We start from the raw sequence: 13,464 nt of genomic DNA on the forward strand, positions 1-13,464 counted from the left end.
AGAAGCTTGAAATCCTTCCTCTTGCTGTTAAATGGTATCTTCAGAAACTGTTATTTGCAGCTTTATAACAGTTGGAACCATGGATGTCCTTAAAAGGAAGTTTCAGTGAAGTAAACTTCTCTGTTTCTATTTATGTTATAATCATTTCAAAATAGTTTCAGCCAGTGAGAAAGTCATGTAGTATTTCCAGCATTGTCTTGTTCTAAATCCAGGATTTCAAACAAATACGGCACACCATGAAATGAAACTTTATTATTATCTCTTTGAGCTACCTTATTTATAATGCTTCTAGCTTATTATTTTTTTTCCTGGTGCCTGTCCCATCTTATAGATTTAAGCACCAGAATAAAGTGTAGAAAGCAATTCTGTAAAAGGGAGACAAGGAAGTTGGTCATTGTTCCATGCGGTCAGTATTATTCACTCTGATAGAAAAAAAGAAATCAGTTATAATTTTGAAATTCTATTTTATTTCTCTTCCTCTCCCTACCATTAATATGAGGGACAGTTTTAAAAAGAAAGATTTGGGGGCGCCTGGGTGGCTCAGTGGGTTAAAGCCGCTGCCTTCAGCTCAGGTCATGATCCCAGGGTCCTGGGATCGAGTCCCGCATCGGGCTCTCTGCTCAGCGGGGAGCCTGCTTCCTCCTCTCTCTCTCTGCCTACTTGTGATCTGTCTGTCAAATAAATAAATAAAATCTTAAAAAAAAAATAAAAAATAAAAAAATAAAAAGAAAGATTTGGTGGTATTTAAGTTACATTACAATTTTGTGCTATCATTGTTTTTTGGATAGATACTATTAGTAAAAATGGTTAGTGAGACCTATAAAACATCCACATGATAATGCAAAAGTCCATGTGGGTTTTTAGTTTTACTGACGGTTCAAGGACGACAGTGCTCTGCTCAGCTCTACTTCCAGGTCTGGCTCCAGAGCTCATTCTTTTGATGACAGTAGTGCATTACCTCTCAATGCTCAGCTTTTCTCTTATTTTTGTTAATACTATAAGAAAGAAATGATAATTATGTGATGGGGTTGAGGTGTTAGCTAATGCTGGGGGGGAGGTATTCATCTTGGAATATATAAATGTATCAAATTAGCACACTCTATACTTTAAACTTATTACAATGTTATATGTCAATTATATCTCAATCAAAGCTGGTAAAAAAATTAATGTTTAAATGGAGATAACTTCCAATGGAAGTTCCACTGTAACTTCCATTACAGTGAACACAGGGAAAGTTTTACAAAAGAATGAATTTGTTAGGATCCTTTTAGCATCGTTCTGCTGTTGGAGAGGGCTTGACATTGTTGACAATCATAGTAATAGTCACAGACCTTCACGAGTGTTTACTTTCTCTTTTGCAATTAAGTGACGATACCCAAGAAATATTTCAAAATGTTAAAACGGATCATCTATAAACTATATAGTCATGATGCAAAAAATCATGTTTGTGGTGTTTGCAAAAGTCATCTCTTAATATCTATTGGGTTATTAGTGTTTGAAATTTAGCCAGTTTCTTAACCTTTATAACCCCTAAGGGGAAAAATGAGTTCTAGGACTTAAATGAAACAGAAATATATAACCTGATGTTTATACAATGAGACTACTAAAATGCTTTAATTTGTGGTAAAGTTATGGAAATTTATTTAGTGTAAAATTTTGGTCCAAAGCTTTTTTCTTTGGTATCATCTACCTTATAAATGACTACCTTGATTCTCTAATTTTTTTATTTGTTCGCTTGCTTGCTTTTTTACTTTTTTGGTATGTGGTCAAGTTTCTAGAGTTCTAAGTTCTTCCTTAAATAAAAGATACAATGTAGTATAAAATAATAGCTACTAGTTTAGTGTTTGGAGTTTCAGAAAGAAACTTTATAGTTATTATGAATTTTGTGAATAAAAATATCTTAGATTCCCCTAGCCCAGACGCTAGGATAAATAATTTTAAAACCAAGAGAGCACCACCCCTCTCTCAGAATCTCAGTCTAGATGGAAAAGCCAGTGAGTTCACAGCCCATGGGGATGCTCGATTGTGATGAGCTGCGTGTGTGTGTCCTCAAGCGAGGAGCCCTCACGAAGAGGTGGGAGAGAAGGCAGAGTCCTTAGAGAAGTTGCTAGTTGAGCTGAGTCTCGAAGTCTGTTACAAACTGACCAGCAGGGTGAGGTGGAGGGACAGTCCCAGGATCCAAAAGTAGCAAGGAGCAAGAAAACGCAGAAGAGAAAACTGGAGAACAGGTTTCACATTGAGAGGACATCGTGTCATTCCAGAAAGAAATGACAGATGTCCAAATGGGAGACCGAGTCGAGTGCAGAGGGAAAGTCGCTGAAGGAGAGCTAACACAGAACAGTCTGCACCTTGTTGTCTCTTGTTTCTTGGCAAGGCCAACATGGAGCTTGGTTTTCTGATGTAGATCAGTGGCAGGTCGGTGGAGCTATTTACTGGGATGAGGAATGCAACACAGACCTGGCTTGTTGAGAGGTGTGGTTTTCCTACAAATCTAGGCCATATCTAGATAAAAATCTGAGAACATGAATAGTAACATCAACACCCATCTGAGTAGTCACTCATCTTCTTGGCTCACCTCAATTAATTTTTTTTTCTCCCTGTGGCGATACCATTATTTATACAGTTCCACTTAACATTTGGGTGCTGTTGACCTGCTGTTTTCACTAGGCAGGCATTTATCCGTGTGCCGGGAATTGTGCAAGCACTTGACATTTGTGATCTCATTTTCTCCCTGTGACAGTCCCGTAAGAGCACGGTGTCCAACTCCGGGGATCACGGCCTGGGTTTTAGAGATGTACTTGTCAAGTCTCAAGACTTTATGTTGGGTTAGATAGTCTCGGTATCGTGATTATTCATGTGTCTCTCTCATCTGTTAAACTGTGAGCTCTTCTATTTCAGCATTCTTATCTTCATTCATTTTGGGGAGTCCTGAAATTCAGAAAAATGCTTGGCTCATGGCAGACATTTAGCAAATATTTGATGCCTGTGTGAATAAAACTATGAAATGGATGGATTGCTAGATAAATCAGACCTATGAGCTAGAAGCTATTTTTAGTGTGTAATACTGTAATATAATGTAATACTATTTAATAATCAGTGGCTATATATATTTTTTAATCCAAAATGAGTATCGCTTTGCTTGGAAATGATTTCTCTCTGCCTTTAAACAATATCCCTATCTTCCAATGGCCTAGTCAAACTGGTATTAAGCAATTTAAGTTATTTTCTCTCTCCTTTTTCTTGTCCCACTTTGACTTATATGACCACATGTGCATTTGATTACTTGGTGACATTTGATGCTAGAGTGCCTATCCATGCCTAGAAAAAGATACAAATAAGCCAGTAGGTCCCCTGAAAATAGGATGCATTTATTTGCTGAATCTATTATGTTGGTTCTTCCCTCACTAATAATTTATAATATGATTTATGCACGTGTAGTGTGAGGTTATGGAAACTACCCAATTTAGGTGTTTGTTCCTCTGTCTTGTTATTTCCTAATAGGAGATACTGGATGCCCTACAAAAGTCAGAGCCTAAAACAGAAGATCTTAAATCTCAACTGAATGAACTTTGTCGATTTTCCAGAGATCTGAGTACATACAGTGGAAGAGTTTCTGGCTTGATTAAAGAATATAATTGGTGAGCATGAACCTTATTGGTCTGCAAAAGATTTTTATACAAATAAGCAGCCAGAAGTGTGTTTATTTTAAGGCATGATAAATTGATCATTAACTACATTGCTAAATGTGACTGCATACTCTAAGAACTGTTGATTCTATCAAACTTTATTTTAATGTATATTTTATCATTTTTCCCCATCCCTTAAACATTTCAAATCCTGGTGTTAGTCTTTGTTTGCAAGCATCCAAGGGCTGTCAGAATAGAGAACAGATTTTACAGCAGCGATTTCGAAGAGCCTTCAAGGATTTCCAGCAGTGGTTGGTTAATGCAAAAATCACTACTGCCAAATGTTTTGATATACCTCAAAATATTAGTGAAGTTTCAGCAAGTCTTCAGAAAATACAGGTAAGAGTTCCTCTAGATCTTTCTATAAGCATATTAAATTTGTGCTTAAGAAGCTCAAATTTCAAATAAATCCCTGCTTGAAACAATTAATTTTGCATGTGAAGAGAAACTAGTCCATTTGCCCCAAAACATGCTATTTTTATATGTTAATAGGGATGTAGGAACTAATAAAAGTCCTTATATATGACAAGCACTGTTCCTGAGCACCCTAAGCAGATTTTCTCATTTAATTTTCACAATAACCATATCAAGTATATAAGATTTTTATTCCCAATATCTTAGTCATTTAATATATGCAATAAAAATGGTTTCTTTATTCTCTTTGTATCAAGAAATAAGTAGACAATCAATGTATTTGAAAGCATAGAACATTTTATTATGTCTAATCTTAACCATTTTCTTTGTAGGAATTTTTGTCAGAAAGTGAAAATGGACAGCACAAGCTAAACACGATGCTGTCGAAAGGAGAACTTTTGAGTACTGTGTTGCCCAAAGAGAAAGCTGAGGGCATCCAGGCCAAAGTTGCAACCGCCAAAGAAGATTGGAAAAATTTTCATTCAAATCTCCACCAGAAGGAATCTGCCTTAGAGGTATAATATAGCCAGGCACATGGATAAGTTCTCTGTGGTTTGTTGTTGTAGTCATCGTTGTCCGTTAAAACCAGACTTTATGTCCAAATATGGTTGCCAATGATTTTGGTCATTCCTCTATGAATACTAATGGGTAACCGGACAACTGTAAGAACCAGCTCGATTTTTGAAGTAGGAACCTCACTGAGGAATTTGAGAGCCTCTTGCCTGGTAGGGGCTGTCATCCTAGGCTTGCAGTATCCCACCAGAAATGATTGGTTTTTGCTCTTAAACAATATCACTTAGTCATTCATTTGAAATCCCTCAAGTCTGGAAGTTGTTCTAGGAGAATTAACAGAAATATCCATGTAAGACTACAAAATGCTATGGATGATAAAATATATGGCAACTAATGCAGGTAGCTAACAGTAGGCTTTTAGAAGTTAAGTATGCAAAGAGCCAATGGCTGTGCAAATTTCTTTTATCCAGAGACAACATAAGCTGAATTTATTATAATCATAATTACCGCCACGATGGAACTGTTTGTTTTTTCTTGTGAGATCACCTGTTTTGTGTATCAGCTCTTCTCTTAGAGGAAAATGTAGAGGCATGGAGAGTAATTGTTTCCCTTTCACCCAACACTTCCTGGCAGAATAGATCCTTTATTTGATGATGACCATAATTAATTCAGGATGGGAAAGAATAATAATAGAGAATTAATATCTGGAGAGAGAAAACGTATGTTCCCTCAATTCTTCCCTAGCCCAAGACTGTTGTAATTCTTGTTTGTCATGGCCGCTGTTCCTTCATGGCGGGCATCGTCCATTTACTAGAGAGTGATAACCATTGTGCATTGCCTAGAAATTTACTCATAATCTTAGGGAAATCTAAGTTACTGTAATGTGGCCTGAGTGCTGAAGCATTGATTGTTGAAGGTAGTACATCTAGCATCGATTGAATGATTACCTGGTCCAAGAGATTTCCAGGAGTGAATGGGCAGGTGAGGATTCACCTGCCTTTATGCCTTTCTTCCCTTCCTTCCCTTTTTTCTCTTTCCTTCCTTCCCTCTCTCCCTTCCCTCCTTCCTTCATTTCTATTAGGAATAAAATAGAAAACAATACGTGCCAGCCACTGTGTTAGGAATACAAAAGGGTTAGTCTCTTCCCTTTCCTCAGGGAGTTTACTTTCTAGCGAGGATAATATATAAAGAGATGACCGCAATGTAATATAGATACATTCAGGTTATGGGAGTCATTCAGAGAACGATGCAAGTAACTCCACTTGGAGAAATTGAGGCACGGTACAAGAAAGATGTCATTTTAATTGATCCTTGAAGGCTTAACATTCTTTGAATTTGCCAGACCTGACCTGTGTTTCAGCCAGAAGGATCTGGATATACAAGGCCAGGTGTTGTGAGTGTCAACGATGGAAGACTTTGAGAAATTTGACATCCACGTGGAGTTTTGTGGGAGGAATAAAAAAAATAAGATTGGAAATGAGAATTAGGGAAAAATAGGAAATGTCTTGTGTACTAAGCAATTTGATCTTGACTTTTATCAGGGTTTTTTTATCTGAACCCCTGAACAACATTTATGTTCTCAATTTCCCCAAGGATGTAACATAACCCGGACTGTTATACATGCATAGGAATGAGGTTAATTCATTACATAGAATGGATGCTTTAGAACACTAGGGCTTAATTCTCTCTCAAAATCCTACTTGAAAAAGGCTGAGTGAGGAACCTGCTGGTCTTCAAGCTGGAGACAAACTTGCTGGAGGGTCAACTGTGAACGTAGTGTGGATGAGAATGGGGAAGCTGTGAGACTGGAGAAAGCTTCTCATGATGGTTGAGAGGAGAGAGTTGAGGGCCTGAAGTAAGGAAATGATGATGGATAGAGAATTTATCCCTAAGGTAAGACACAACAGGATTTGGTAGTTAATTTCATGGAGGGGCATGGGGAAGAAGGAAAAGCTAAGTTTGAATCCAGTTTCTAGTTTGGAAGATGGCATGAATGGTGATGCGGTTATCCGAGACGTGAATATGGTAGAAAAGGTAGTTTTGGAGGGGATAGCAAAAATTAATTCCATATAATAGACGTTCAGTTAAATGGGCCTGGAAGATATTCAGTAGGTAGTGCCAGGAAAGTAGCAGCGACCATGAGTAGCGGTCCAACAGCGAGGGTAGCCGTCCAGCAGCAGGGCCAGTGAACACGGAGCAGAGCAGCACCAGCGTAAGCACTGAACATGCATCAGCGCCTGTAACCCTCATAACCATTCTCGGAGGTATGAACTCCCTTATTTCTGTGTCGAGGATGAGGAAACTAAGGCAAAAGTTGATTACATAATCTGTCAAGTTCTCAGTGCTAGTAAGTGATGGAGACGGGGTCAAACCCAGGCTTTCTGGCTTAAAGTGTTGCATAAATACAGTTCTGTAAATGTGGGGTTTTAAGAGTTAGAGGTGGTCATTGAAACCTTGGGAGAAGTAATTGGAAACACATGCAGAATAAACATTTAATAGGAAGTCTCTACAGCCCTATAGACGGGAAGCGTAGGAGAAATGTTAGGCGTCGTTTGACTTAGTATTAGGCTCTTCTTCCTGCTCCTGGGGCCCCCTGCTCACACCCTTTGTCTTCAGTCCTTACCTAAGGAACCCAACTATCTTGCCTTGGATGTCTAATGCTCTGCTCCGTAACTCTATTTCTTTGTAGAACTAAATTCCTTAAAATGTTCTCTAGTTTGTCCTTGGGGACATGAGAATCCACTAGCAGAATGATGGAAAGACCTTGAATTTATGAATTTATTTGATTATTCAACAAATATTTATTAAGCATCTTCCATCTGCCAAGGACTAATCTAAGGTCTGGAGATAATAGCAGTTAATACAACAGAAGAGAACCCCTGCCCTCATGAAGCTTAAGTTTTAGTAGAATGCTCTAGGAATTATCGTGGTGTCTTATATTTGTGAAGCACTCTAAGTTTTCCAAAGCATTCCTACAGCTACCCATGTCCCTAAGAGGGGACCATGGCAGGTGTGACTCTCCCACATTGTAGATAGTCTGGATCAGATACCAATGGAACCGTGAGCCATTCTCCCACAGGCTCCTGTAGCCCTTGTCACTTAGCTTTCCAGCTAACCTTTGTGGATTATTTCTTTGATAATCCATAAAGCTCTGATTTAAATTTAAGTTTAAATTTAAGTTTAAAAGCCTTTAGTCTGTTCACATGGTAAAATAAATTTCAAATTCTCTTCAGCTTGGCATTTTTATAAGTAATAGTGGATATGGACACCTTTGCCAAAGTTAAATGGCTCTGTATAAAACCTTATCAAATACATTTTATAGCTATTAATGTCTACAAAGTATCTGTGAAAGCAATCACAGCTTCTTATGTAACAAACAGAGAACACTATTTGGGTTTTTTTGGCGGGTATCATTATAAATTAAAATAAAGAAATTAATTATTAAATCCTAATAAACATAAAAACCATATGCTAGTTCTTGTCCCATAAATTAATCAAAATTGACAAAGTGTTAATATTTATTTACATTTCTACAAGGTACCAGTGGTGTGCCATGGGCCCTCCCTTTGTGGAGCTTAGAAGCTAGTGTGGAGACAGGGCATGTCTGCATGAGACGAAAACTCACAAACCTGCCCAGTCTGTGAAAAAACACATACTGGGGGCACCTGGGTGGCTCAGTGGGTTAAAGCCTCTGCCTTCAGCTCGGGATCGAGCCCCACATTGGGCTCTCTGCTCAACAGGGAGCCTGCTTCCTCCTCTCTCTCTACCTGCCTCTCTGCCTACTTGTGATCTCTGCCTGTCAAATAAATAAAATTTTAAAAATTTTCAAAAATTTTAAATTTTTAAATTTTTAAATTTTAAATTTTAAATTTTAAAAAAATTTTAAAAATTTTTAAAAATTTTAATTTTTTTTTTTTTAAAGCACATACTGACGGATATAAACAACAAATGTGACGGAAGTTGAGGAGTGGGTGTGAACTCTGGTGTGGGCTGGGTAACGAGGCCAAAACTCCTTGTTGAAAAACTTGTGCCTAAAAGGATGTTCAAACATTATACAGGTGCTAGGGTGAAAGTTAGAATGTCCTACACATCGGGAACAAGGAAAGAGGGGAAAAGGGCAAGGGGGCCGGACTGTGTGTGCTGGGCTTTCATTGCCAAGTGAAGGTCTTTGCACTTGGTGTTAAATTTTTTTTTAATCCCTAATGTAATCTAAAACCTCGTAGAATCTAAAGATCCAAATGAAGGACTTTGAAGTAAGTGCTGAGCCTGTGCAGGACTGGCTGAGCAAAACTGAGAAGCTGGTGCAGGAAAGCAGCAATCGCCTGTATGATCTTCCGGCAAAGAGGAGGGAACAGCAAAAGCTCCAGGTAATGACACCCTCCACCTTCTGGCCACGTCTTCACTCCCATCCTCTGTTCCCCTTGCATTCAGGCGGGCCCCTGGAGTCACGTTCTGCTGTCTGGAGACGGAGTGTACCCCTTCCCGATTTCTGAACAGATTTTAATGTTTTCTGGCTTTCCTTTGAGGTGCGATCTGTTTCTGTCCTGTAGTCTAAACCGCGTGTAGCCTGCGGGACACACCCGTCGCTCGCCTTGTTGATTTCCGTGTTGTTTGGACCCAAGCTTTGTCCGCGATGTGCTTTTCCCCAGCCTCTTAATAGTAACTTGCTTGTGCTTTTCAGTCTGTCCTTGAGGAAATAAACTGCTACGAGCCTCAGCTCAACAGGCTAAGAGAGAAGGCTCAGCAGCTGTGGGAAGGACAAGCTGCCAGCAAGAGCTTTATGCACAGAGTGTCGCAGCTGTCTTCTCAGTATCTAGCTCTAAGCAATTTAACGAAGGTAACGCCCGCCATGTGCTGTGTTTGTGCGTGTGTATGTGTGTGTGTGTGTGCGTGTGCATGTGCGTGTGTGTGTGTGGCACTGAGGCCACAGATCTGGAGTCTCGTTAGGGTTGTGCAAAGGTGTGCGCAGGGTCAGGAATAAGGTGTGTAAGTGTCCTTCCCCACCTTCCAGTCTGAGTGTGCTTTTGTGCTGCGTCACCGTAGTGTGGTTGTCTGAAAAGAAGCAGGGGTGGTTTCAAAGACTGAAGAGACTTCCAATCTCTACTACTGGAAATATCTTCTTCAATACTGAGATGGTGTGTTCCCCAAGGCTTTTAGCTTGAAGACTCAAAGTGTAAACATAAGGCAACATTCAGAGTTTGGGATCTAAACAATCTCAGATTGAATGATTTTAGAAAAACGTGAATTCAAAGCAGTTTAAACTTATTGGATTGAATATAATGAGTTTGGGATCATTTTTAAATCATAGCTGTCAAGGATGTGTTGATTGAGAGTTTCATTTTGGATTCCGGAGTAGAGCTCAAAATCAGCAATGATTTCTATCACTGATGAAGTATCTTTTCTAGCAGCTTAGGAAAAAGTACATGGGGCACCCTGGTGAGCTAACTTAGCGCATTCAACAGGCAGAAGGCAGGCTCATCTCGAACTTCTTGGGGCAGGACTACCTTGAGCCTTGTGGCTTCTAACATTTGTTCCCTAGATTTGTCTTCGGCATTTCAGATCATAGAAAGTAGGGAACCTGCCGTAACACAGCTTCACCTGTTTTGCTGTGGACTTGCTTCTGGTCTGCTGATTTGGGTCCTCAAATAGTCTATGTTTATAAATAGTCTAAGTTCACACCCATTTTTTTTCCTGTGAATAAATTACTTCTTATTTGTCCTCAGAAAAAATGGCATATATCTGAAATTAGAAAGAATTAAGGACATCTTCCTATTCCTTTGTATTTATCTAGATGTCAAAATCAGTAGATATGTGAATACTTTAAGAGCTGGAAACATAGTCATAAAATCCTCACTAGAGTCAGATATAACCTTTAACTAATAAGTAAAATTATATCTATGGTCCTGGTTTTTAAAATTTAGAGCTATTAAGAAATCTCTGATAGTTTTAGAACTGGCTACAAGGTAGGTCATACGGATACAGGGTATCGGTTGAGCCAAATGCGGTATGGGAAAGGTAGAAAATACTCTGATTCTCTCCAAATGAGGCATTAGGAAGAAATTGTGCTGATTCCAAAAAAAATATCACAGTTGCCATAAAAAAGAGCAGTGTTTAAAGTGGGGGGCAGTCAATTATCATCGTAATTGTTCTGGTTTTGACGCAGTTATTCCAAAGATACTCCCCACGTCTGCGATCAATGCAGACATGTATCATATCTGTGCCGCTCAGGAAGCTACGCCTGATGGCTGCTCTTTGAAACCAGTGGTTAGCTTTGTGACTAGAGCATCTGCAGGCAGTAGAGTGGTCATGCACAGCTGGAAAATGATTTCTGTCTTTTCCAGGAGAAAGTGTCGAGATTGGATAGAATTGTTGCGGAGCACAGTCAGTTCTCTCTCGGGCTTAAAGAGCTACAAGACTGGATGACGGACGCCGTTCACATGCTGGAGTCCTACTGTCACCCGACATCCGACAAGAGTGTGCTGGACAGCAGGATGCTCAAGCTGGAGGTGTGCACTTCACCGGGAAATGGCTCTAATTTCCAGAAGTTGTTTTTTTCACAATGTCTCAAAGCTCTGTCTCGTGTGATGAAGTCACACTCTTTCCGCAACAACTCTGAGACGGCTCTGGGGGTGCGACCCTGTTTGCAGAGCATCCCCGAGTCATCTGACCCCAGACATGTCCACTCATAAATGCTTTACAGAAATTAAACTCAAATTGCAACCCAGGGTCGTTACTTGTTTGATATAGTTAAGAGGTGAGTTTCAAATGATAGCATAGATAACATTTATTCTTGGAAAATACTTTGATGACATATTTTTAGAGCAAGATATTTCCCATCTTAGTCAAACTCACTCGTCTGCCTGTATCCTTTGGTCAATTCTTCTCTTATCCCAGCATGTTAGTTCTCTTTCACATTTGTGATAAAATTCTGCAGTCATTTGCCTGACTGTCGTATATTGGGCATCTTGTAGGAGATTAGCCCTCTGTCTTGATTTGAAGGACTCAAAAATGAATGAAATGTGGTCGTTGTGCTTGAGTTGAGGATTTCATGGTCTGGGGCTGGAGGATGCCCCAGAGAAGACAGTAGCAGCAGAGAGGGGGGTGCTCACGGTGCTGCAGATAAACGGGAGGAAGAGTGGGGTGTGCGGGAGGGACTTGGTTGGGATTCTGCAGAGCTTTCTCAGAAAGCCTCACACCCAGACTGAGATTTGAGAATGGTACCAGCAGAAGCCAAAGCCAAAGAAAACAAAACAGCATGGCGTGGGAGCAATTACTAGCAGTTCCTTCTTGCCGCAGCACAAAGTGATGGCAGTGCGGGGCTGACAGTGACGCCAGATGCTGGCAGCATCCGGATTAGGGAGGGGGAGGAACTTTGCTTTTTAAGCGGTAACACCAGCTTTATAACTTTGAATTCAAACTTCTTCTATAGACAAACAAGAGTGCCTGGGAAGACCTTGAAATGTCTAGATTAATATACAATATCAATTGACCTATTTCTTTAGGCTTGTTGTGCTAGAGACCTTAAGAATATAAAGCTCTTCATACTGTGACCTTTGAAAATCCATGACTTCTGTTGTAGTCGATTTTTCTCTTATCAAAAACCAGTAGCTATGGTGAGCACTGGGAGCTGTATGCAACCGACGAACCACTAAACTCTACCCCTGAAACTAATTAAAAAAAAAAAAAAAAGACTGTTGAGCAGACAAAAAAAGAAAACTCGTGGATTAAAATTTCAGTGGAAAGAAGGGATGATACAGAGAAAAATTGAGATCTGAAAAGCCAAGTCCATTCTGAGACCGGCAGGTGACTGGGGACTGGTTACTGACACCAGCAAATGACTCTCCCAGCTGCCACCCAGGCAGCCCGAGAGATTCATGGCTCAATGCAGTCGTATGTCATTCTACTATCTTCAGGAGCTGGGAAAGTTAAAGCCGGATACACTAAACATGCGAATGACAAAGGACTTCTGTATTGGCTCTTATAGGCTCTGTTATCAGTGAAACAGGAAAAAGAGATCCAGATGAAAATGATAGTGACCAGAGGGGAGTCTGTCCTGCAGAACACCTCTCCGGAAGGCATTCCCGCTCTCCAGCAGCAGCTGCAGAGTGTGAAGGATATGTGGGCTTCCCTTTCGTCCGCAGCAATTCGCTGTAAGAGGTAAGGGAAAATAAAGCCAGCTCCTGCCAAGCCATTACCAAAAGATCAGTATGACAGCACGGTAGAAGACTGCTCCTGGAGTTTTCTTCCCTTCTTTCTTTTCCTTCCTTCCCTTTCTCCCCTCCTTCCTTTCTCTCTCTCTCTCTCTCTCTTTTTATTAGAACAAAAGAAACTTACAGGTGTAATCTTACATTCACTTTGGCCTGCCATGCCTATGTTTTAATATAACTCCATGTTTCTTTTTGTTAGTGTTCATTGCTTTAAACGTCACAAGGTAAAGGTTTCCTCACTTAAAGATACATTATTTAAACCAAGTAGTTTACTTGGGAGGTAACCCCAGGGAAATACCAGTAGGGGCTTGGGGAGAGAGACGAGGAAGGAAGGGCCGCTGATCAAGGGAATGTTCTCGACCAGGTTAGCCCGCGGACAGCTGGAACTGAATCCGGCCGGGCCGTGCTGGGAGCCCGTGAAGAACAGGGGCTCAGAGTTCCCCAGTCCTTGTAAACAAGTTTCCCCAAGTGTCCGAGTGTCCGGAGGGCGGTGGAGAGCTGCTCCCAGGGAGGGCCGCCATCCCTGGCACTTCTCACCTATGTTGCCCTCAAGCTGGGCAGGCACCCGGAGCAGAGAATGCCCTTGGGCCAGGAGGGCGCGGGGCTGGCGGTGGGCAGTGTGTGCTGCGGGGGTGTGCTTGGAG

At 40.6% G+C, this 13,464-nt stretch overlaps 1 protein-coding gene across 18 annotated transcripts in view; it reads left to right on the plus strand.

The window, feature by feature from the left end:
- SYNE1 (spectrin repeat containing nuclear envelope protein 1) overlaps positions 1–13,464 on the plus strand; it is a 479,099-nt gene that overhangs the window by 241,586 nt on the left and 224,049 nt on the right. For 17 of the 18 annotated variants that reach the window (XM_044243752.1, XM_044243801.1, XM_044243842.1 and 14 more), the window contains 7 exons: positions 3,502–3,638; positions 3,848–4,025; positions 4,433–4,615; positions 8,837–8,980; positions 9,295–9,450; positions 10,955–11,119; positions 12,598–12,770. In XM_044243752.1, the coding sequence (XP_044099687.1) occupies positions 3,502–3,638; positions 3,848–4,025; positions 4,433–4,615; positions 8,837–8,980; positions 9,295–9,450; positions 10,955–11,119; positions 12,598–12,770 (1,136 nt within the window). The remainder of the gene's footprint in view (positions 1–3,501; positions 3,639–3,847; positions 4,026–4,432; positions 4,616–8,836; positions 8,981–9,294; positions 9,451–10,954; positions 11,120–12,597; positions 12,771–13,464) is intronic. The other variant, XM_044243851.1, reaches the window with a different exon arrangement.

The sequence above is a fragment of the Neovison vison genome, chromosome 1 (assembly GCF_020171115.1).
Source record: "Neovison vison isolate M4711 chromosome 1, ASM_NN_V1, whole genome shotgun sequence".
In the NCBI taxonomy this organism is placed as follows: domain Eukaryota; kingdom Metazoa; phylum Chordata; class Mammalia; order Carnivora; family Mustelidae; genus Neogale; species Neogale vison.